Genomic DNA, 23,391 nt, shown 5'->3' with positions numbered 1-23,391 from the left:
CAGTCTCTATCTGGGGCCCACACCAGCACCACATATTACTCCCAATTCCTAGCAGCAACCCCAGATGAGCCCCAACCCTCCCCTTAATGTGTGGCACTTGGTGTACTCCCCACATGGCCCCTGAAAGGCAACCCTGCATCCCCTACTCTTCCATGCTACAACAGCCGCAGGGGATGAGCCCCGAGCCCTACTTTCAAGCTTTTTGTTTCAGAGCCTCCTCATTTGCCCTGGTGAGCTGGGTGGGGGCAGCTCCAGGCCGTCAGTCAGTCTGTCTGTCTGTCTGTCTGTCTGCAGAACAGGCTGGCTCTGTTTGCCCCGTGCCCCAGCAAACAGAGGTTGGCCACTTCCAATGGAGCGCTCAGGTTTCCGCCGATGCCAGGCACAGATAGAGCAGCCCAGCAGCAAACAACTGCAGGTCTCCTGGGGCCGCTCAGATTCTCCTCTTATTTGTTAGTTTACCTGTAAAATACACAGCTGGGCTAATTCCCACTTGCGTGGCTGCAACGATAGGATTCCCCCTCTCCTGAGTTAGGAGACGGGGAAAATGACAAGTGCAGCAAGGCTACAGGAGGAAGAGAGCATTTCCCATGGCTCAGGCAATAGCAAACACTTTCTGCTGGGGATTGCTTCCCTAACACCCTGCACAGAGGTGCAGCTGAGCAGCATTTTACAATAACTAAGAGCCATTCATTACACACAAAGGTGCAGAAGGCATCCTAATATCTGCATGTTCAGGCGGGCTTAAAACCAAAAGCTCCTCGTGACATCAGCTCTTGAATTTATTACAGGCTTACTGCAAGGCCAAGAAAGGAGAATGAATTATGAGCAAATGTCTTATCTGATTTTTAAATATTAACATGTTAATCACAACTGAAAGCACTGTGTTACTGAAATGGACCAGAATACTCACCTGCAATGCAAACCCTCACTCAGTTCATATGTGAAAATGAGCCTGGACATCTGCTCATTCTTGTCTCCAAACTGTTGTTCAATTCAGCTGCAAAAATCTGCTGCTTCATAGCCCCGAAACATACACACACTGTGATTTAGACATGAGCCAGGAGAGAGACAGGCTGCAGCACTCAAACTGGACCCGGCCTGGGTTCGGATGTTTGGCACTGCACGTTTGACCACAGCTCTGATTCAGGGCTGGGACTGCAGCACACCTGAATGAGAAAGCCAAGGCTGTGAAGACCGAGTGCTGCAGATAAAGATGCACCTACAGATCCAGGAACCTTGCGTATCACCTGCATACAGCACATTTTGCATCAGAGCAGCCCACATTCCAGATAGTGGGAAGAATGAACCTGTTCCCTCTCCCTTTCAAACACTACCTAATGGTAGTGAAGTCCTGTGACAGCTACTGACAAACCCCCTTAAACCCAGTTAGCTGGACACTGAAAAGAACAACAAACGTTCATAAAGCATCAGCTTACCAAAGGTCTTCTGCAAAATAAAAAGGCAAAGAAAAGAAAGGACAGAAGCAAAATAAGGGTCTGGCTTCACCTGAATGGAAGATTGAAAGAATGCCAGAAGCCCTCGTGCTAGCCTCAGTTTTGCTTAACTTAAATGACCTCTGAGAAAGGGAAGAGCTGTAACTGGGAGAGATTTGCAAGCAGCCCAAAGTTAATTTAATTGGAAGGAAGAGGAGGAGGAGGAACTTCAGTACCACCAAAGCTGGGCTGAGATTGAGTATTGACAAGTGAAAGGTAACCACAAAGAACGGATATATTGAACTACACTGATACATTGACAGGAGCATCCAAGATAAAAGATGAGGGCATCGCTGTGCACAGCTCCATAGAACAGGGATCCAGCACAGCAGGACTCTGGGGATAGATGCTCAAAAAGAGAGGCATATGACTGAAATTATTAAAATGCTACTGATCAATCTGCATTTTGGAGGGCACATTGATTCAATAAACCCATCAGAAGCATGGATAGTTTTCTATAACAACAGGGATTGCGAAGATCTGCACTTCCTAAGACAGATGACATTGATAAAGGTAAACAAACTAACAGCAAGAAGGAAGGGAAATCACGACTTCTGCTCCAACAGAACATGACATCGACTGGAAAGAGCAAATTAAAACTGCAGTCTCATAATTAGCTTGTGGGTTAGAGTGCCACAGGATAGGCTGGAAAATGCATTTCAGCAGTTTTTGAAGTGATTGGGTATTCATGTGGATAACAGAAAAACCCACACTGACACGAGGCGGAACAAAAACACAAATCTTCAGGCTCAAAGGACACAAGATACCCACCAAGTGTGAAGACTCTGGGGAAACAGTTCCCTTACAAGTAGGTTATTCCATAATTACCCATGGCAAAAGCTTTTGTACTTTCCAAGAGCGTGATGCTGGAAATGTTAAATGTTCGTGTTTTAGAATCCATCCCTATCTTCCCACTAATCTGCTTTAAAGCAGGAGAGAAGGAAAATGAGGTAAGGGAGCTTGAGGAACTCAAAACACATCAGCCCGCAAAGGCTCCCTCACATCCAGCAACGTGCTACAGGCAGCCAACAGCACCAGACCAGAGGTGGAGAAAACTCTTCAGGCAGGCCCCTTCCACAGGCAGGACTGAAACCTGGAGCTGCAGAGGTGCCAGCACAGCCACTGATCTCCAAAGACAGGGAATGCTCCCTGCACTGGCAGCATCACAACTGGGGTGAGCAGGTGAAGGGGCACTGCTTATCATCCCACGGTGAAACAGTCTTAACAATTCACCTCTGCCATTCAGGTTTGAGACTTTTCACCTTATGCATGATGAGTGCATCTGCAGATCTCCCCTGAGCTCAGGCCCCTTGGAACAGGAACAGACAAGGGCTGATGAGGAAGATGAAGGCTACCTCCATCATTTTCTGATGACCCGGACTCAAGCAGCAGTACACACCTGCAGGCAGAGGGGTGTGAGCTAATCCCTGCTGCGCTACAGCCCTACAGACAGCTGATCCTTCTGCAATTCCAAACTGCCACTCAAAGCTTTAGCATCTTAATACACAGCATGCTCTAATTAAAATTTCTAATTAAGGGGGGAAAAGAACCCCACATTAACCAGCACTGAAAAATTAGCAAACCTTACGTACAAACTGAAGGTGGGTTTTGTTGCTCCTTCATAGATCATATTAATGTTTTTTTAAGCAAATAATTCTGGACAAAGTTACCACTTGTGCCTATATTTTAGTAGTGGGAGACAAATAACATTTCCCAGATGGGGCTCCTTTGTTCGGGTGCATGGCACACAACAGGCAATCCATCTTCTCATCCACCTCTGGAAAAGAGCGCAAATCAGAAAGGACTAAGGAACAAATAGACAAATTCTGTCTGCATTGCCTCACTGAAGAGAAAGTCTGAGATAGCTTCGTCTTTAGTTCTACCCTAGGAAAGAAAGGAAGTGCTCTGAGGAGTGTGGAATAACTGCCCTCCTCCAGGCTAGACCCAGAAGTGGCCTTCACATGGTAGGCAAATAAGATGGTTGGTACCTCCTGCTGCTCAGCATCCCACATCTGACGACTCAGCTCTACGCCTGCAACATCCCACCTGTGACAGTGGACAATTCGATGAACTCCTCCTTCCAGGTCTGTGCTCATCAAATGGCCATGGATTTACTGCAGCAAACATATTGGTGAGAGTGAACTGCACATAATGCTTCTGAAAGACATCATATAGCAAGGGCAAAGATTGTCAGATACTGTCAGAACTTGGAGCTGATCAATCAAGATGCTTTGCAGAGAGCTCTTCTCAATGCTGAACCTCCCACAACTCAACTTTAAAAGAAACTGTTGTATTAAAAGAAACTGTGATGCTTAAAATGTTTATGTACCTGTTATAACATCAGATTTAAATTGTTAAATAAATGTGGGCTCAGACACTATTGTTACAGCACTTCTGGGCCTCTACAAATACACTTCAGCCTAAATCCATCACTTAGAATTGGCAGTTACAACTCGGGAAAGAGAATTTGGAATAGTCACTTGATTCTCTACAATCCTTGGCGCAGCATGTGATGACAACCAAGATATCAATCACTGGAAGGGATATTGTTGGCAAGGCAGAAAACATTCCTTGCTACAATATAAAAATGGGTACTTCAGATGTTCTGCAGTAACAAGAAAGGATGGGAAGTTACTGTATACATACAGGCCATGGAAACATCTCAGATGCCTAATTTCTGGGATGGAGTAATTTTGGTTATCTCCAAGTCCCGGAGAGTAAGCAACTTTTCTTTCTTCCAATGATTACTTCTACACACCCCATTTCCATTTCCAGTGTCCTCCATAGACAGTATGAGCCCAATGTTGCTGCACTCACATACACATTAACGCAGGTGGGCACCAATGCAGACAGTGTTTCAACAGCTTGATAGTGTCTAGAAGAGCTTCTGAACGACCTTGATCTTTCCAAGTAATAAAGGAGTATTCTCACAGAGGGTACAGAGTTCAAATCAGCTTTGGCTGAAGTGAAGCTTAAGAAACAAAACTAGATGGTAGATTGCTTACATTAGCAAAAAAAGAAGTTTAGGCAAAACCACTGTGTGGGGTCCAAGTTTCAGCTTGCCCTTACGGAATGCTGTTTTGGGAATGAATTCACCATGAGGGCATGGATTACTCCTGTCAGACTGAAGTTATAGGCACTAAACTATCAGTTTTCATAGAGAACAGTATAAAAGAAGTGGTTCCTACACGTCTGAATGAGGGCCATATACAGCCTAATAAATGCAATTCTGCGGTCTGAGAAGGATGGAGTCTCTGATTGACATGAACGAGGCCCTTGAGAAATCTAAGAATCATCAACCAAAACACAAAAAGGCTGCATGGCTTCCAATCAAAGGAGAAGAAACTGATCTAAACAGAGCCTTCCAGAGCTAATGAACAGCCCAGGTTTCTTAAAGAATCAGAAGCAATCGGTTTAACCAAAAATGCCAACACAATGAGACTAAGCAAGCACCTTGGTCACTGCCAGGTTGTTAGCTTAGCAGCTCTTGATCCAGAACTCATATTACAGTTTGGTTAAGAAGCATGAGCTAAAGCAGGCATGACTGGCATGGACTCAACAGTCAGTGAGACAGTTGGATGTTTAAGAATGAGCCTTGGAGGGCTGAGATTTACCCAAGGATATTGCAGGGTTCTTCTGATTCTGTCTGCTGAGTTCCTTCCACAGCTGATCCTAAAGGAAAAGAGTTGGGTGGGATTCCCTCTCCTGTTGTTTGCTAGGAAAAGCATATGAATGCACACCAGAGACTTTGAGACAAAAGTCTCAAAGCAAATGCTTCAGCCTTGAAGCATTTGCCTTTGACAAGCAACAGTGGCATTCGAGGAGGGGGAAGAAGGTACAATCCTTACAGACTGGTTATACCATCTCTGAAAAGCACTCCTGTCAGACACATATAAAGAAGTGCAATACTTCCTGAGGAATGGAAACCCCATTCTATCCTAAACTCTTAAGTCCAGGAATGACTGGAAGTATACCCAGTGCTGCACGTCCACCAGCAAAGGTGGGACAAGACTCCATCTTCTGGCATTGGCAACAGGAAATAAGCAGACGCTATCCTTTCTCCTGTTATAAATTGTCTACAGTGGAGCTACAACTGCATCAGATAACTTTTAAACTTAGTTTTTGTACAGAACAGCAGGAGAATTTGTGGGGATCCCAAAGATTATTCCCTTCCTCCAAGCTTCCTTAAACACAACCTCCCCAAATCCTTGAATTCCTTCTGGACGCCAGTCACCCAGCAAGACTGCAATCATCCCATTCTTCCCCTCCTCCCAGGCTTGGCAGGTTAGCTCCCTGTGCTAGTCTCTACCTTAGAATGATTCTATTTCTATCCTCAGTAAGTTTGTTTAGAGCTCATGTGTTTGTAAGTAAAGAGCTTTCCAGGTCACTGTGGGTGTTAAGCTAAAAGGAAAACACAAAGAGCTTTTAAAACCTCTAATAAGGCGGCATCCCTCTGCTGCCTTTCATCCTGCATTTCACAAGATCCCAGAGCACGCTGCAGATGCAAGAGCAGAGCTGCTCTCCCAGTCCTGGGGTGGAACGAGGCTGCTCAGGACATAGAGCATCCCTTCAGCTCTTCATCCTGCTGGGTTCTCACTTCTGCTCTGCCACCCCGTGGCTGTTAACTGCAGAGCTCCAGCAAGCAGAAGTGCCTCCTGACCAGAAAGAGGTTTCTTGTACACACCAGCGTGGATGGATCATTTTTCCACAGTCAGGTCCTTGCAACCAGTTAACACAATTGGTAGGATTTAAGGACAAGAGCTGTTTTCAACTGAGACACACCAAGAAAGGACATGGGTACTTCAGGGTCTGGTCAACAAGTCGGAGTTAACTGCTCTGCCGAGGCCATTAAATTCATTTAAAGTATTCAACAGAAACATCCTTTGAGAGATGGGCTGCATGCTGGATTCAAGCTCTTCCTTCGGGATGCCAGTGCAGAGCTGGGATTCAGGCGGGGAGCTGTCGGTTTGATTCCAAGTGAAGGATGCCACCTACTGAACCCTGCTACGGCACCGCACGCTTCCATCCTCATTGCTCCAGCCCCCCCGGCAGGAGCACAAAGTCTGCCTGCAGCCCTCAAATAAATTCCAAGGAGAAGCAGAAAACAGGCTTGTAAAAACAAAGCTTTCCTCGCTGCCGCCCTCCCCACAACCCGAAGATGTGTTACTCACCAAACATCTGCACAGCCACAATTATTCCTAGCTTTGCAATGCTGACAACCTTAGCATTAAAAAGCCTCTTTACATCTTTATTCCATTCTGGATTCATTATAGCACAGCCCGACAATATACACTAGCACAGTACATTCTGCAGCGCTTAACCCCTGTTCCCAGTTGCTGTTCCTAACTCCTAGCTTAATGACACAGAGTCAGTAGATCACAATATGACCCTGTTAATATTTTTTTAATGCCACTTTTACAAATTACAGCATAATGCACTGATTACGAGGATGAAAGGAAAGTCTCCACGTCTGTCTGGAAACCAACTAAAAGAATGTCTGAACATCTGTTCATCCTACAAATGTCTTTAAAAGCTTTGATTTTCCCATAATCATTTTGTTCCACCATTTCACCCTTTTTCAAATGTGTATCCAACAGCCTCAGGACAGCAGCCAGAGATCTGCAGGAACAGCACATTATAATCAAAGTTCCTGGGCATGCTTAAGTTCTCCTTTTGGAATTACAAATGGGGGAAAACACAAAACCAAACCCTGGTCTTCAACAGCTACTTCTGTCTAACCTACACAAACCTCTGCTGGGGAGCAAAATGAAAGGATGGGGCTCTACATGGAGGATGACAAAGCACAAGGACAGGGTATGGCAGCGGTGAGGGGATCCACACGAGGCTCCCTCCCTTGAAGTACCCCAAGCAAACAAACCCACCCTGGGACTGTCAGTTCTACAAGAGCCTTCAGCCAAGCAAGGGCTGCAAAGCTGAGTTTTCAGAACTGGTGAGTTTTCAAACAGATCAAGTTCCAGAACTGAACCTGCTATGGGCAATGCAGAGAGTAGAGGGGTGAAACCAGACAGTGCTTTGTAAATGCACACACCAGCAGTTACGCTGACAGCCTCCTCTCCAGAACTGGGCAAAAATGCCTTAGAAATAAGAAAGACAAAAACCTGTAAGTGCAAGGCCTGCAACTCCAAAGCCAGCGCTATCCGACAGCAGGACACCTCTTCCGATGACTGCTCCTTCCTTTCCAGAGCCCCAACCACAGGTGGCAGAATGCAGTGACCCATTAAAATGTGACATTAGAATTATACAGATAAAAATGTAAATTCCTTAATTATTCACTTTTGAGGTTTTTTTTCCTTCAATAAGAAGTCTGCTTATACCAGGAATTCTTAGACTAACCTGAGATGGCAGTAACAGCATTCCTCTTGTGTCACCTGTTTCTCTAGCTTCCATCACTGCAGCATCTCGAACAGAGGTAATAGTATAGGGCAGAGGACTTGATACAGATGTAGGATAACAAATACCCTTTACAAAGACTGACTATGGGGGTGTCTGTGGAGGGGAGAGAAATGGGGAAGGAGAGGTGCGGGGGGGGGAGTGTGAGATGCTTTTTGTCATTACAGAAGGATACATTTTCCAGCAAAGCTGGCAGCACAAGTCACGTTAAGCCATAGCTGAAGTTGCCTGCCTAATTCCTCTGGGATCACATGGAAAGCACACCCCATAATCTTAAGGGATGTGCTAAAGCTTTGCTGGGACTCACTCAGCAGAAACTGTTTGGGATTATTCCACAAAGCACTAATTCTGTTCTGATTTAAAGGGGCACCATCAAACTAGTTTAGATACCAGACCTACGCTGCCTCACAGCCATCCAGCTGCAAATATCCTCTCTCAATAGCTGGTATTTTTGCCATTTGTATCCACTTGGGTTACCTGGAAATTAAAAGGAGAAGAAAGGCTGAAAAAACCCCATGATAACATGATGGACATAAGACCATCAATAGATATTAGGTAACACTGAGTGTTACTAATAGTGTAATAATATGATTAATGAGTGTAGCAATCTATTACAGTTATTTACTTCCATGTGCAACTAGCATGCTTACATTATACATGGAGTCCTCCTCCAGGGGCTGATCTCAGCAAATTGGTCACTGGCAGCTATTTAACAGCACCAAGCAGAAGTACTCTGTGTTCAAGGGGCAGGAAATAACATCTCCCATGCACCGAGATGAGCCCAAGCTCTGTTCCAGTTGCAGTTTTCATACCTGTAGAATTATTGTTGGTTTTCATGTTAAGATGTCCCATGCTTTGTAAGTAACAAAGAAGGGACATTACCAGTGCTCTCCTTTTCATGAACCCGGGACATGAAATCCAGAGGAAGAACTAAAGCATCCATGAAATCGCTATTAAACAACTAATAGTTTCTAAAGCATCTTGGAGATACACATTTTACAAGGCTTATGCTGCAATCTTCTATCATTGTTTTAATGAAATAAAGGCCTTGACTATTTCCAGAGGCAACTTTTTCTTTCACACATAAAAGATTTTAGTTACAAAAATACCAAAAAAAAAAAAAAAGAAAACAATTCTGGAATAGGATTCACTGCAGAACAGGCAGGAAATTCAGAAAAGCTACATAAAACATCACTGGAGATCAGTTCTGAACCTTTGGAACAGCAATGAGAACAATTAAGACTCTCGGTTACATACATCATGTTGTTTAATATGAAAAACATTGAGATATAAATCATTTATTAACCACATCCATACCACCTCTCAGATAGCATCTTACACAGCTGCAGCTGAAGGAATGTGAAACATCCACTTTACATTTCACCTACTCTATCGTGGGCTTTCTGTGTCCCACTTTGCTCGCGGAAGGAAAGCTACAACCATCTGCTTTGCTTTGCAGGTCCCATGACATTCACATCTCCAGTAGGTTTAGATTAATATCGGTGGCAAACTTCTAAAGCAAGAGAAGCTTCCAATCATCCTCCAAACAGCACTATCGGAACCCAGAGCCCTGGACGTGCTCAGCTGGCAGGGAGCGCTCTCCGAGAGCCTGTTACAGATTCACACGGCAGAGGTGACAGAAGGAGCAGGTTCTAACAGAACAAAAGTAGACCGCAGGGGTTTCGGAGGGGACACACACTCAGCTCTGCCTGCGAAGAAGCAACAAGACAAACGTTCCACCTGAGATTCATTGCAGAGTCTGATCTTTCAGATGTCATCAGAGGCTGCTCTTGCTTTCTCAGGACTGAATCATCTTCTTGTGCGTGTCAAAGACATATCTTTTAAACATAAGAGATATGGTAACGGGTTGGACTGAGTCATTCTTGCTGCTTTCATCCTCTTTGGTTGCATCCCCCTTCCCTGCCTTAGATTTCTTCTTGGAGGCAGTGGTAAGAAGAGTCTTGGTTTCTGGCTTCAGCCCATCTGTAAAAAACAAGGACACACAGGACAAACTCAATGTCACATTTCAGTGCAACTGGAAAAACAAACAGGCAAGTTGGCTTCTGACATCAAACAAGAGAAACAAGAACTTGAGTTCACATTAGGAAAGTCACATTTCTGCACCACACTTGTGGAATACAGGAACTCGCATGAAAAATCAGAAGCCTTCAAACATAGTTATTAGGTAGATTGAGCTGAGCTCTTAGGCAGAAGCTCTTCCCTGTGAGGGTGCTGAGGCGCTGGCACAGGGTGCCCAGAGAAGCTGTGGCTGCCCCATCCCTGGCAGTGTTCAAGGCCAGGTTGGACACAGGGGCTTGGAGCAACCTGCTCCAGTGGAAGGGGTCCCTGCCTGTGACAGGGGTTGGAGCTGGAGGAGCTTTAAGGTATCTGAACCATTTCACTATAGTTCACAAAAGGGATGCCCCAAAACCAGAGCACAGTATTCTGGCTGTATCCTTCTACAGCTTTTAAAGTGCTAAATACAGGCCAAATTTAAACAAGCTAGAGCACCTTGCCTGGTCTAACCCTTTTACAAGCAGACCCTTCCTATTATTTACACACACCCCTCAAAAGTTCCTTCTCATCACCAAGAATATTCATAAAAATATAAGTCAGGAATGAAACCAAGTGGTCAAATACTAAAATTATAGAGTCCTAAGAGTCAGAAAGTTCTTGAACTTCCGTAGCCTGTTCAGAAGCCCTGCTTTGGTTTTAACACAATATACTTAAAATATACTATTTGCTGTTAAAAGCTTCCCAGTCACTGCTTAGGGGAACCAGAATCAACCTGTGTAAGATTCTAGGGATCTGACTTAAGTCTTTCTTCAAACATCAGTGCCAATCAAGAATACTTGTGCTTCCCTTCCTAAATACCAGGCTTTCTTACACTTAGATAACTTCTTTTAACTCAACACACTGGTGGCATTCTGGCTGAGAAATGCAAGATAGGAAAGCCCAAACAAACACTGCAAACCAGGAGAGATGCAGCTCCAAACAGACCACTCCTGAGAACTTGTTTTCTCAAAGCAGAAGTTAGGCAACTCCTTGGAAGCCCATCCCAGCACCACGGGAATACACCGCAGGGTGGTTTTCAGGCATTTGGCCAAATTCAGTTCAGGTATTTCGAACCTGTGGTGTCACATAACCTTATCTCAAACACTTCATCAGCTTCTCTCCCCTCAGACTGAAATGCAGCCGTGGATTCTCGTATCACAGCCTGACAAAAAGATCGAGATGCTTATGATTTGCTGGAGACAGGAGGTCTGCAGGCACAGGGGCTTTGCTCCAGCCCAGCCCCATCCAGGGGCACCTGCAGCCGATCTTGGAGCCACAGCCCCAGAACCCAGATTTCCATCCTCCTGCATCAGGAAGCAAATCCAGGCAGTGTTCACTGTGGAGGGGAGGGAGGAAACAGGGAAGTGCTGAAGCAATCCCAGGAAATGCCGATTTGCTGTTTCATAACCAGAGGTTTTAAACCAGCCCTAACTCTGCAGAGGAGCCACAGGAGGTGTGGAGAGATCCCAGGGTCTTGATTTGTGGAAAATAAAGAGCACAAGAGGAGAAAAGCAAAAGCTTTTGTATACAACTAAATAAATTACAGTCTATGTAATGCTGCAGAAATCCAGCATCAAGCACAACCAACTCTGGATTGCAGTGTTCTGCAAGATCTGACAGGCTGAGAGAGCTGGGCTGAGGCAGCCTGGACAAGAGAAGGCTCCTGAAGGGGAGACCTGAGAGCAGCTCCAGTGCCTAAAGGGGCTGCAGGAAACCTGGAGAGGGGCTTGGGACAAGGGATGTAGGGACAGGCCAAGGGGAATGGCTTGAACCTGCCCGAGGGGAGACTGAGCTGAGCTCTTAGGCAGAAGCTGTTCCCTGTGAGGGTGCTGAGGCTGGCACAGGGTGCCCAGAGAAGCTGTGGCTGCCCCATCCCTGGCAGTGTTCAAGGCCAGGTTGGACACAGGGGCTTGGAGCAGCTGCTCCAGTGGAATTACCGCATCAGATCCGCTGCCCTCATTCTGCAAACAGATTCAGCACTGGCACCGTCCCCACCAAACAGTGTTTTCTGTTCCCAGCCCCGGTGCCGGGCGGTCTGAGGGCTGGAGAGGCTCCGTGACCGGGAGCAGCAGAGGGACCAGGGACCCGCAGGTTTCATCCCTCCACGGGTGTCTCGCGTTACACACAAGGCAGACTTCACATTGTACAAACCCAAGGAAATGAAGGGAAATAGATCTGTCACCAAAGAAGACATCAGACCCTTAATAGCTAAAATGACAGATATTTTTAGATGGAGGTCTAGTTTAACTTACATTAAGGGTCTAATCTCTCCTGAACAATGGCTGTGTTAGCTTGAACACATAGTGAGAAATCTGTTCCATTAATTAAGTGCTGCCTGTACTACTTGGATTTGTAGCAAATGTTAATAGAATTTTTTTCTTCTTCCTCTGTTGGACAATTACTTTATTTTGCCAAGTTGCTAATGGATTAAATTGAAAAGGTCTGTGCGTTAAAAAAAGACTTCAGCTTCAAAGTTCCAAGATACGCCTTGCAAACAGCAGTGGAAAATACCTATATATTAATATTATTAATGGGTAGTCCTCAGAGGCACATAAGATATCTCAAAGCTTAACAAATTCATTCCCACCCATCATACCCATGTCTGTAACAAGTAGTGCCCAGACAGGGCTTATGTCAATGTACTTGCAGCATCAACTAACCCACGCTAGATGTGAAAACCTAGCTGTAAAATAGCTTAATCCATTCTGCTCAACTACTGCTAATAATTAGCAAATAAGAATACAGGCTCTTAACAGAATATCCTTTGTCTCAGCATGGCCTCAAGGATTTTGTCCAAATGGAGCCATTTATAAATGCAAAAAAAAACAAACCCAAAAAACAAAGTGAATTTTCGTATTCAAACAAATTCAAATTCCTCATCAGGAAAAAGAATTCCCAAGTCTGGGAACAGTTTCACACACACAAAATACAGGACAAAAGCAGTAAGTTTTTTTTACACCATTTTCACAAACAGAAACTAGCTTCTTGGGAAGTATCTTAAATGGTTTCAATGCATTGCAGCCTTGAGTTTTACATGCAAGAAATCTGCATAGGAAAGCAGAGATTTCAATAACTTCCTATGGAAACATCACACTGTAGAATCCTGGACCCCTCCTTATGTATAAATACAGGTTGGTCTCTGCTTCCTCTCCTACAGTCCAGCTCCTTCCTCCCTAACTCCCAGTTCCACTTGATATCCTGCCTTTCAGGAATTTTCTCTCCCTCTCTCCTTTTCAACTTCATTTTTGAGACTTCCCATCTCCATATTTCTACTTCCTATTTCCACAGCTCTCTTCAACAGTTATATGGGAATAGATGGGAATATTTCTATCTCCTTCAAAGCTAATGAAACCCTGTGTTTGCATGGAAGATTTTCAAGGCAGACGCATGTAGATGGGAAGGAAGATAACCCAGTATCTCCTCAAGGCCCAGCCAGGGACAGGAGTAATTTCTGAGCAAGCGATACATCACTGAAAGCAGGTGGAATAACAGAGGTGCTGGGCAGGCTCTTCAGCACAGCCACCAAGAGTAATATGCACTCTGCTGAACAACAACAGCTCCCTTTTCCTATGTACACCTGTAAAGAAACCCTACCACTACCCACCCCAGCCAGCACTGAGGAGGAGGAAGGCATTGGTGTGGATGACTGCACAGATTCCTTACAGCAATAGTTGTGAATGAGATAAAAAAAAATCATGTTAAAAGATGTCAAGGCCTCCTGACTGAGGAGATTTGATTCAGGTTTTGATTCAGGTTTGGGTTGAAGGGACATTAAAACTCCTCCATTCCCAACCCCTGCCACAGGCAGGGACCCCTTCCACTGCAGCAGCTGCTCCAAGCCCCTGTGTCCAACCTGGCCTTGAACACTGCCAGGGATGGGGCAGCCACAGCTTCTCTGGGCACCCTGTGCCAGCGCCTCAGCACCCTCACAGGGAAGAGCTTCTGCCTAAGAGCTCAGCTCAGTCTCTACTTCCTTTGAACAGTGCAGGCAGAAGACTCACCCACCTGCAGTCTTATTTCCTGTCAACATTTAAAAGTTAAAAACAACATCAGAGAACAAGTTAACTTCACACATTTGATGTTGGGAATAATTTTTATCCAAGGGAAACGTAACCTTCTAATACCACACACAAACATTTTCTTTCTTCCTGAGGGAAGCAAATAAAAGAGCAAGCAAAACTTGAAAGAGGCAAAGGGTTGGGATAATCCCCACTCACAATGGATCATTCCTAACAGCTGGTTTTCACAATTTCAGGATTTCCTTAAACTGAACCCTCAGAGCCTGAGCCCCAATTAGACATTTAAGGAGCACAGGCTGCATCGACTCTCCTGCTAACAGAGAGCACAAAAGCCAGGATGAAGATCAATACCAGTGGTACCAGGGTTGTCTCAGAGTCCCCCAATACACCAACAGGCACACACTTGCTCTCCGCTTACTCCCAAAACATGTGTCCGGAGTTCTACAATAAAGTTGGCATTAATCTGTGCTCTAAAGCCATGAAAAGTTTGTGGTATTATCCCTCAAAAGTAATGCTCTGGAGTTTTGACGCAAACAAAAAGCAGAAGCATCCCCAAAATCAGAGGACAAATCTTCCCAGCCCCTCCTGCTACAGTTCTCTCTACAGACACACAGAAAAGACAAGAAGAATAGGAAAATGAACATCCTTGAACTCTTTACATTGTTATTATGCAGAACCTCTGTTTCTCTTCTCCTCTGCTACAGATGCCCAAAATCCTACCTTCAGATTTTATTCAAGGCAGGCATTTTTATCCTTCAATATTCCAGCAAAACCCCTCCTGAGCTAATCAGAACAACACCTTTGGAAGCCTCCCAAGAACAGATGTGTTGTGTTACCCTGCCCATAAACACTGGAACAGGAGCATCAGCCATGCCACACCACAGCTAGCAGATTGGATGACCAGTTATCTAGAGCCTGCATGTCCTATCTAACTTGGCATCCCATCTACCTGTCACTTAATACATGGTGCTTCAGAAAGAGCAGGGATGAAAACTGCATCCTGAGCTAACTACTGCCCAGGATTGGGCAGGAATTCTTCACCTAACATCAGGGTCAGTATGCCAACACCTATGAACCTTTCCAGCCAACAGATTTAAGTGCAGTGCTCCTGCAGGAGCCAATCCAAGCTGCTTCTACGTGTTACCACTGCAGTAACAAGCATAATATGATTACCTGGACAATGTCAATGTAGCAGTTGACCAGAAGGTCGCTCAAGAAACAAGGGATGCTCCTTCCCTTGCTACCCTCAGGAGCTCAGCATTTGAGCTTCAATTACTTTCACAGATCAAGCAATGAGTTTTACTTATGCAAATCCCTTCACAATTCCGCAGTAATTCTATTTTGGATTCACACCTTTCCCCACATCTCTCGTCAGCTCTCACAAATATTCTTGCTAGAGTCTCAAACTCCAGAGTGGATTCATTTTTCTCTTCTGGCTGTACAAAATCTGCAGTTAGCACCTTGCGTGGCTCGCAACCATCAATAGGACCACAGCAGGAAGTTAGCCAAGGGCAAGCAACCAACCTCCAAGGAGATGAGAAAGCAGACTCCATCCTTCCAAATGAGAATTACACTCAGTGTGGTACCCGGGACCTGTGCAAAGTGTCCATAATTAATTGTTTTAATGACAAAGACAAGAAAAACCCCATCCTGCAGCCCATGTGAGCAGCTGACCGAACACTGCTGTGACAGCCAGCCTGCACAGCACAGCTATTCCCGCAATCTCAGCTTGGTAGACTGCTTGGATATCCTTAACTACTGAAACATCTTCCCATAAACTGGGGAACAGCTGCCCTGTACCACATCAGAGAAGGCTGCAGTTTAGTGGTGAACTGAACAGTCTTGTATATCAATTTGTTAAGTTTATACAGGCTTTTGGACCGAGAGACGTTATTTTAAGAGGTGGTACTACAGGAAATAACATGGATTTCATTATGGGCTCCTGCTTAGCAGGGAAAGAGCTAATCTTCCTTGATGAGGAAGACAGAAGCTGTTTTAATTCAAGAGGCTGACCTAGGTGAAGTTCAGGCCAAAGCTGTATTTGGAAAACTCTCACATCGAGCCGGACACGACCCTGCGGAGCTCAGTGCCAATTCCACACAATGGCTTGACTGCGCTCTCCGGCGGGCCTTAAAGGCACATTTTGTATCTTGGCTTTTGCTGCAAGCAATCAAGAAAGAATGCAAGAAAACAAAACTGTTTCCCAAGCACTGTTTGCTGGTGCCATAATTAATATAATCAAACAATTCCACAAATTGCTTCCAATTGCTGGCGTCACTTTCATGTGCAGAGCCAGACTTTCAAAGAAGGGCCCTTCTTGTCCTGCATCCTTACACTGGAAACCCTCGCCCCACACAATAGTAAACAAGCCCTCGCTAAATAGTGTAGGGTAATTTGTACTGTAATAGGTCCCCAAGGCACCATGGACACAATTTGAAATGCCATCTAATTTTTCTTTTTAATTAAAAAAGCAGTTACTATATTTAAATAACAACACAAAAAGGTTCAGAGGGGACGGAGTGGAGTTTCCCACAGCTCTCTGGGAGTTTTCTCAAGGTCAGGAAGAGTTTTATAGGCTCAACTGGTACACATTTGTTTCTTTAATTAGTCTGCCATACCCTCTGCATGAAGTCAGCGTCTTGATTTCCAGTCTGATATTGGTCATATTGCTAAAGGGAGCACAGATTCCAGTATCACCTCATGTCTATCAGTCACTGATGCTGTACTTCCCTATATGTGCCCTGCCTGCCCCTTCCCTCTCCTTTCTTAGTCCTGAACTTGTCACCAAGTACACCCAGCAAACCACATTGTATTGAGAGTGTGCCATTCATTCAGTTTGACGCTTCTCAGTTTCCAGCAGATGATCAGGATATATGATCCAATTTCCCAAATTTACATAACCACATTTTTACTTTTTGTGGGCAAAATTACAGTGTAATAAACAAACACCAGATGCAACTGAACCGGTTCTCTGAAGAAAAGCAGCAGGATAAACTCTGCACTTGACAGATCCCCATCACACATCACACCATTGCTCTCCAACCATCTCACTACTGAAGTCCCCATGTTGAGTCTGCACAAGCCCATGCACATTTCAAACCGGTATCTGCAGTTCCTACAGTGGGTTTTCCAAAACACACCTTAACCCAACATCCCCTTAGCCTTAAGTAAGACCCCAAACAGCTCTGAAGCAGAGTGACATACTCAAGATCTTAATTTCTTGGCTAGTTGGCCACACTTCAGCAGGAAGCGGTTGAGAGTACTAAACCTGACCCTGCCGTATAGGCCAATACACTCCAGGGGCTGTTACGTTGTGTGCCATCAACCATTTGCTGGCTAATCCCTCCCAGGGCATCTCACTTCATGCTTTGCATCCCCAGAACATAACTATGACTTGAATGCTCTACACTATGCTTTGTTTCTATATGCCAGAGACTGGCTCCAATACCAGTTATATGGGACACTCCAGTGCATCAGAATTACTAGCTGTCGGCTACACAAACTAAGAGTATATACAACAAAATGGATCAAACTTGCAGAGCAGCAAAACAACCACCAAGGAAATCTTTTTGGCCTCAAATCCAACACTGTCCCATTAGCCTAAAGGATTTTCCAATTATTTCCTGCACAGGCTATATATATGTGCTTTCAGTGCATTAATAAGGCTGCAACTATGCTGATATATCACACAGCGACTATTCATAAACTCTGTTTTCACTTGATGGCCACTCAAAACTTCATGCAGTCCTTGAGATCATGGCTAAGCTCTACACACACACTCCAGGGAGAGGCAACCCTCATCCTGATGCTGCCCTTCTGAGTCTGGGTGTTCCTCAAACTCCCTGAAGCAAAAATTGAGTGCAAGGAACTTGTCCAATGCACAACAGGGGCAACTGTGAAAGATAATGGGACTAATAAGGACATCAAATTACTAATACAAATAGAAATGCAAAGTAGTTGGAGGCCTGGAAATGCAGCCAGGCTTTTGTTACAGTTCAACAATAGAAAAACTACAAGCAGGTCATTGTAACCCAAGACCATTCAAAAGAAAGAACAGTGTCTCAAAATCACAGCCATTGTCACTGGACACCTCAGAAGTACTCTCCCAGGAAGAGAGAGAAGGACAGAAATACGCAGACATAAACACAATGAGTACAACTTGGCGGAGCCTATGACAACTGTTGCACAGGACTGATCTTCACAAGTGTTACTGGAGAGGTAACTCCTTGTTGGTTAAATCCTCAACTTAAGTAGAACAAAATCATGCAGATGGCACAAGAGCCCAGGTATGGGCATGTAAATAGACCAAGGAACCACTAAGCACAGGAGCTTCAATCATTTTAAACCTATAGAGTATCTTGTTGGGACTAAATTCATACCCAGTGAGGAAGTTCTCAGCCCAGAGCCACTCAGCAGCTGGACCAGAAAACACTTTTGACTGTTTCTGTCAGCACCCCTGGTAAATAAATGGTAAATAAACCACCACCACCCCTGCCCTGTGCACTGAGGTGCAGGAGAAACAACTGAAAATGTTTTGAGCGCAGCACAAGGGACTAGACCTTCATCAGCCTTGTGAAGAAGGCTGCGTGGAGACCTCATAGCAGCCTTCCAGTATCTGAAGGGGTCCTACAGGGATGCTGGGGATGGACTATTTGCTAGGGACTGTAGTGACAGGACAAGGGGTAACGGGTTCAAACTGAAAGAGGGGAAGTTTAGATTGGATATAAGGAAGAAGTTCTTCACTGTAAGGGTGCTGAGGCACTGGAATGGGTTGCCCAGGGAAGCTGTAAATGCTCCATCCCTGGCAGTGTTCAAGGCCAGGTTGGACTTGGGTGATACGGTTTAGTGTGAGGTGTCCGTGCCCATGGCAGGGGGGTTGGAACTGGATGATCTTAAGGTCCTTTCCAACCCGAACTATTCTATGATTCTATGAACAACAAAACAGCCCTGACACGCAGCCTTTCAGAAACACACACTGTGGGAAAGGTCCGGTGAGGGGATGTGACACCAAATCAAAGGCAGTTCATTACAAAGCAGCCTCCAATCAAAGCATTAGATCCACAGGCTGGTCTGTAATTCCCCATCTCCCAGCCTCTCCTGACATGGAGCGGGCACTGCAGCAGCTGGTTAAGCTGGACCAGCTCCACAGACGTATCCCAGGCATCTGCTTGGGCCGGAGTTGAAGTTTGGTGATATTCATCTTCCCCTTGGGCTGCCTTTAGAAAGCAATCCCGAACAATGGGACTTCAGCATCAAGTATAAAACATTTCCATTTTTCTTCCTAAACTTCTTTAATGCGATTAGGAGGGGAGGGGGCTGGGGAGCAGCTTTTGCTTTTTTATGTTATGTATATTGTGTGTAAACAAATACGCAATTTGCTTGAAAAAGATAAGGTGATTAAATTTTTATCGGGCTTGTACTCTGTTGTCACCACAACAAAGAGAATTAGGAGGAGGAAAGAAAGGCCTTTTTATTTGAATTATGCTCTTACCAGAGGTTCTCTCCAGCACAGCTGTAAAGCCACTCAATGTTCTCCAAACAGGCCCTTTGATTGCATTTTATTCAACTTGTTTGCATTTGGAGCAATCGAAAGGAAAAAGAACGCTCCACATTTTGATGTCTTAATGTTCCTTAATACCTTCTTTAATTTATATTAAGCTTCTTAACTAGGGTGATGAATTCTTCAAAAACAATAAAGACCTAGTGCAGAAATCTTTCACACACCATGAAAATTGAAATTATAATGTATTCATGGCTTTTTTGCTTTTTGCTATAAAAAACCCCTCCAACATTATTTGGAAGAAAGATTTAAAGCATATAAAAAATCCTGAAGTTGCATGAAAATTACTTGATCCACAGAAACAGATGGAAGTTCAAACTAATTGTTACAAGGGAAATAAAATGTTGTGGGAGGTGGAGGAGAATAAACAGTATGAGAACGCTGGGTTATTAAGAAGTTTTCAGTCTTTCAGCAACCTATAAACTCCTTCTCTATGGCTTTCTACAACAAAAAGATTGCCAGGAATTTGTATGACTTTGTTTTACCAAGACAAATTCACTTGCCAGTTCTTTCACCCTTATTATTCATATACTTCTTCCCTAAAACAGATCTCCAGGTTCATGGTTACACAATGGATTTCATGGAATCCCAGCATGGTTTATGTTGGAAGGGACCTTAAAGCTCCTCCAGCTCCAACCCCTGCCACAGGCAGGGACCCCTTCCACTGGAGCAGCTGCTCCAAGCCCCTGTGTCCAACCTGGCCTTGAACACTGCCAGGGATGGGGCAGCCACAGCTTCTCTGGGCACCCTGTGCCAGCGCCTCAGCACCCTCACAGGGAAGAGCTTCTGCCTAAGAGCTCAGCTCAGTCTCCCCTCGGGCAGGTTAAAGCCAGTGCTGTCCCTCTGCCACATCACGTTTTCTTTGCATGTGTCCTACAAACTAACCCTGCTTTTGCAGCACAGAAAGACAAAGCAATGCTAACCCGGACAGTTGTCCAAGCTCAAGAATCATCTTACAACAGGTAACCCCCATTGTATCCCACCTGTTTTAACTTTCACCATCTTTCTTTAAAGGAGCAAATACAAAACCTACATATCCACACCAGTACTGTCGCATGCAACCAGTTACAAGTCTTAACTGCGGTATCTGTAAAAGCTTGTGCCTTTAAGCAGAAATGATTCATGAATTTTAATTTGTTTTAAATGTTGAAAAATTCCATCCAAGCAAATGGAGTCAAGAAGCCAAAGGATGAGGCCATCTATCTGGTTTGTATTTATCAAATAAAAACCTCAAGCCTATACATGTCTTAGTCACCCACAAATCCTCCAGCAGTAAAAAATACTTTCCAATAACGATGTTTCCTGCATTTCTTTTAATTAAGACACTCTGCTTTCCCCATTCAGCACATGCTGCTTGAACACTGTCGAGCCATAACTGATTCCCATTGTATTACTGAACTATTACTATTACAAATTAGGCAGTGATTGTGGACACTGGGATAGATCTGCAGAATAGGCCTCTTCCTGTAGGCTGCTTCAGTTTCATTCATTTTAAAAATGCAAAGTCATCAGCCCACCCTCCAAATAAAAACACTTTAAATCAATGTCAGCGTTATTTTTAAAGGCATAACTTTGTTAATATTCCCCTTCTCAATATCAGGACTTTCAGTTCAATCTTTTCATGATTTTTCTCAGTAATCACTGAGACCAGAAATAAACCTTGGAATCCAAAGTTAATGTTTTCTAATGATTACTTCATAGTGCTTGGGCTCCTAATACACCACTACAACAGCAACATCAACCCCAGTCAAGCAGTGATGTGGTTATAAAGAGGCAGGTGCACTAGATCAGCCTTTAAATGAGGTAGGACAAGGAGAAGAGATACAGCAACACAGACCCAGCAGACACTAACAATTCATACCTCTCTCCATGGCACAGCAGTACTTCCATTTTTCTAGGCAAGCACCCAAGGGCTGGGTTTCCTTCCTCATCCCACTCTTCCTGGGGCACAGGCTGCTCTAAAGCCTGGGCAAGTCAAATACCAGAGAAGGCAGGTACAGCCTCTGTCCTGCCATGGGGAACAGATCACTTTCAGGGCTGAAGGAGATCAGCTTTCCCCAGCCATCCTCAAAAGATTCTCTTCATCCTTCCAAAACTCTCAGGTGCTGATGTTGTTTAGGAACAGGATGCAGGCGGGTCACAAACCTCAGATGCAGACATTAACAACAAGCACCCTGATGCCGGCTGGAAAAGAACAAAATACAGCAACCTCCCCAGATTCCCACTGCCAATGCCAACCTGGTTGTGTGTCCAGGTCCAAACCCAGCAGTGAGAGGGAAAAGATTCATGCCTGGTATTCCAGGGGGTTACAACACCCAACACAGCTCCAAGCACTGGTGACCTGCACTGAAGAGCCACTGCACATTTCCAACACACCAACTCACTTGGACTTGTGCTGCACAAAACCTAACCCGCACCACTGTTTTTGGTGTTTCTAGGGAGCGCAGTACAAGGCAGCACTGAAGGAGAGGAGAATGAGATTAGAGCAGATGGAATACAACCAGCCAAAACACACACACAAGTCCAAAATAAATGAGCCCCATTACCAAAACCTCAAAGGCAGCATCTCGTGTGATGACTGCTGATTTCATTAGGTTTGGGTTCTAGTACAGTCCATTGCAGGAGTTCTCACTGCTCAACGTTTATTTTTCTTGACAAATAGCTGTTAAACATTTGCCTTGGACTAACACATCAATGTTTAGGATAGCCTTACTCAAAGACAACTATGCAGGAGCATAGTTTAGCCTATCAACAACATAAATGACTTGTGAGTGACCCTACCAAAGCCTGCATTATCTTTTGCCCACTGAGTTTTGCAACAACACTGGGTTTTTGAAGGCAGGGGAAAACAAAGACAAGACAAATTCACACTGAGATTGCATCTTCTCCATCTTCCTCCCATTATGACCCTGCTCCAGTCAACTCTGCACTTCACAGCATCTAAAAGACATCCAATAAAAGGAAACAGAGCATCCTCTCCAACACCCATCTGTGCCTGTGTTCTCTATTTAGACCCCTGCCTCAGGGTTTTAATTCCCTCCACCCTTACTCCCGACTTAGCCTCAGTGGTCTTGATGTCTGCAGTTATTGCTCAGGGCAGAGCTGATCAACTGCAGGTTCTGTGATGGGAACCAAGAAGGCATTTACAATTCCAGCAGCTGTTCTTCATTTTGCAGCAGAATCATGGCAAATCTGTGGTTCAAACCCTCCCTCCCTATGAGGAAGAGAGAAAACACATGAACAATCAAACCCCAAAACCCAAGGAAAAGTAAGGAGTGGGAAAGTATCACAGATGAAGAACGCAGTCCTAGCCCATAACCATTTTGCCAGCACAAAGCTAGTAAGATAGAGACTATCACCCCACATTAAGCCTGAAGTCCTATCTTATCCAGGTTCCTTCCTTACCAGCAGACACTGGAGGAGGGGGAATTCTGCAGTAGTAAGTCACATTCTCCTCTTAAAGACCTAGGAGCCCTGCAGCTGTTGTGGGTAACACACAAGGAAGCTGTCTAGTGAGGAAGCACATCCCCACACAGGTTAACATGCCACCCCCTGGTCTTGTCAGCTGTTCTAGCCCTCACAGATCCAGTTGGAAGCAGCAGCAGCATTCCCTCATCCTGCATGCTGATGAGGGAGCTCACTAAAGCATGTTTCACACACAGTTCATGAGGTGATGGACCTACAGTAGGTTTATATTAGTATTTACGCTGCTAAAACTCAAGTTCTAGTAACAATTCCAAGGGGAATGACAAACCTGAGTCTTAACAAAATCTGCCCTTCCACCTAAGTTTAAACAGTAAGTCTTAACAAGGTTTTCCTCAGGAAAGCTGTCCTCTTTATCCTCTGAAAGAAA

General features: G+C 44.7%; 1 protein-coding gene across 3 annotated transcripts in view; it reads right to left on the bottom strand.

Annotated features, from left to right (window-relative positions):
- Positions 1 to 9,028: 9,028 nt before the first annotated feature.
- Positions 9,029 to 23,391, bottom strand: part of EEFSEC (eukaryotic elongation factor, selenocysteine-tRNA specific) — a 107,987-nt gene continuing 93,624 nt past the window's right edge. For all 3 annotated transcript variants that reach the window (XM_034066517.1, XM_005142229.3, XM_031042961.2), the window contains exon 7: positions 9,029 to 9,887. In XM_034066517.1, the coding sequence (XP_033922408.1) occupies positions 9,703 to 9,887 (185 nt within the window). In that variant the 3' untranslated portion in view covers positions 9,029 to 9,702. The remainder of the gene's footprint in view (positions 9,888 to 23,391) is intronic.

The sequence above is a fragment of the Melopsittacus undulatus genome, chromosome 9 (genome assembly GCF_012275295.1).
Source record: "Melopsittacus undulatus isolate bMelUnd1 chromosome 9, bMelUnd1.mat.Z, whole genome shotgun sequence".
Lineage (NCBI taxonomy): Eukaryota > Metazoa > Chordata > Aves > Psittaciformes > Psittaculidae > Melopsittacus > Melopsittacus undulatus.
Note: the sequence above shows the minus strand (reverse complement) of the source record. Positions and strands in the feature narration are given on the sequence as shown.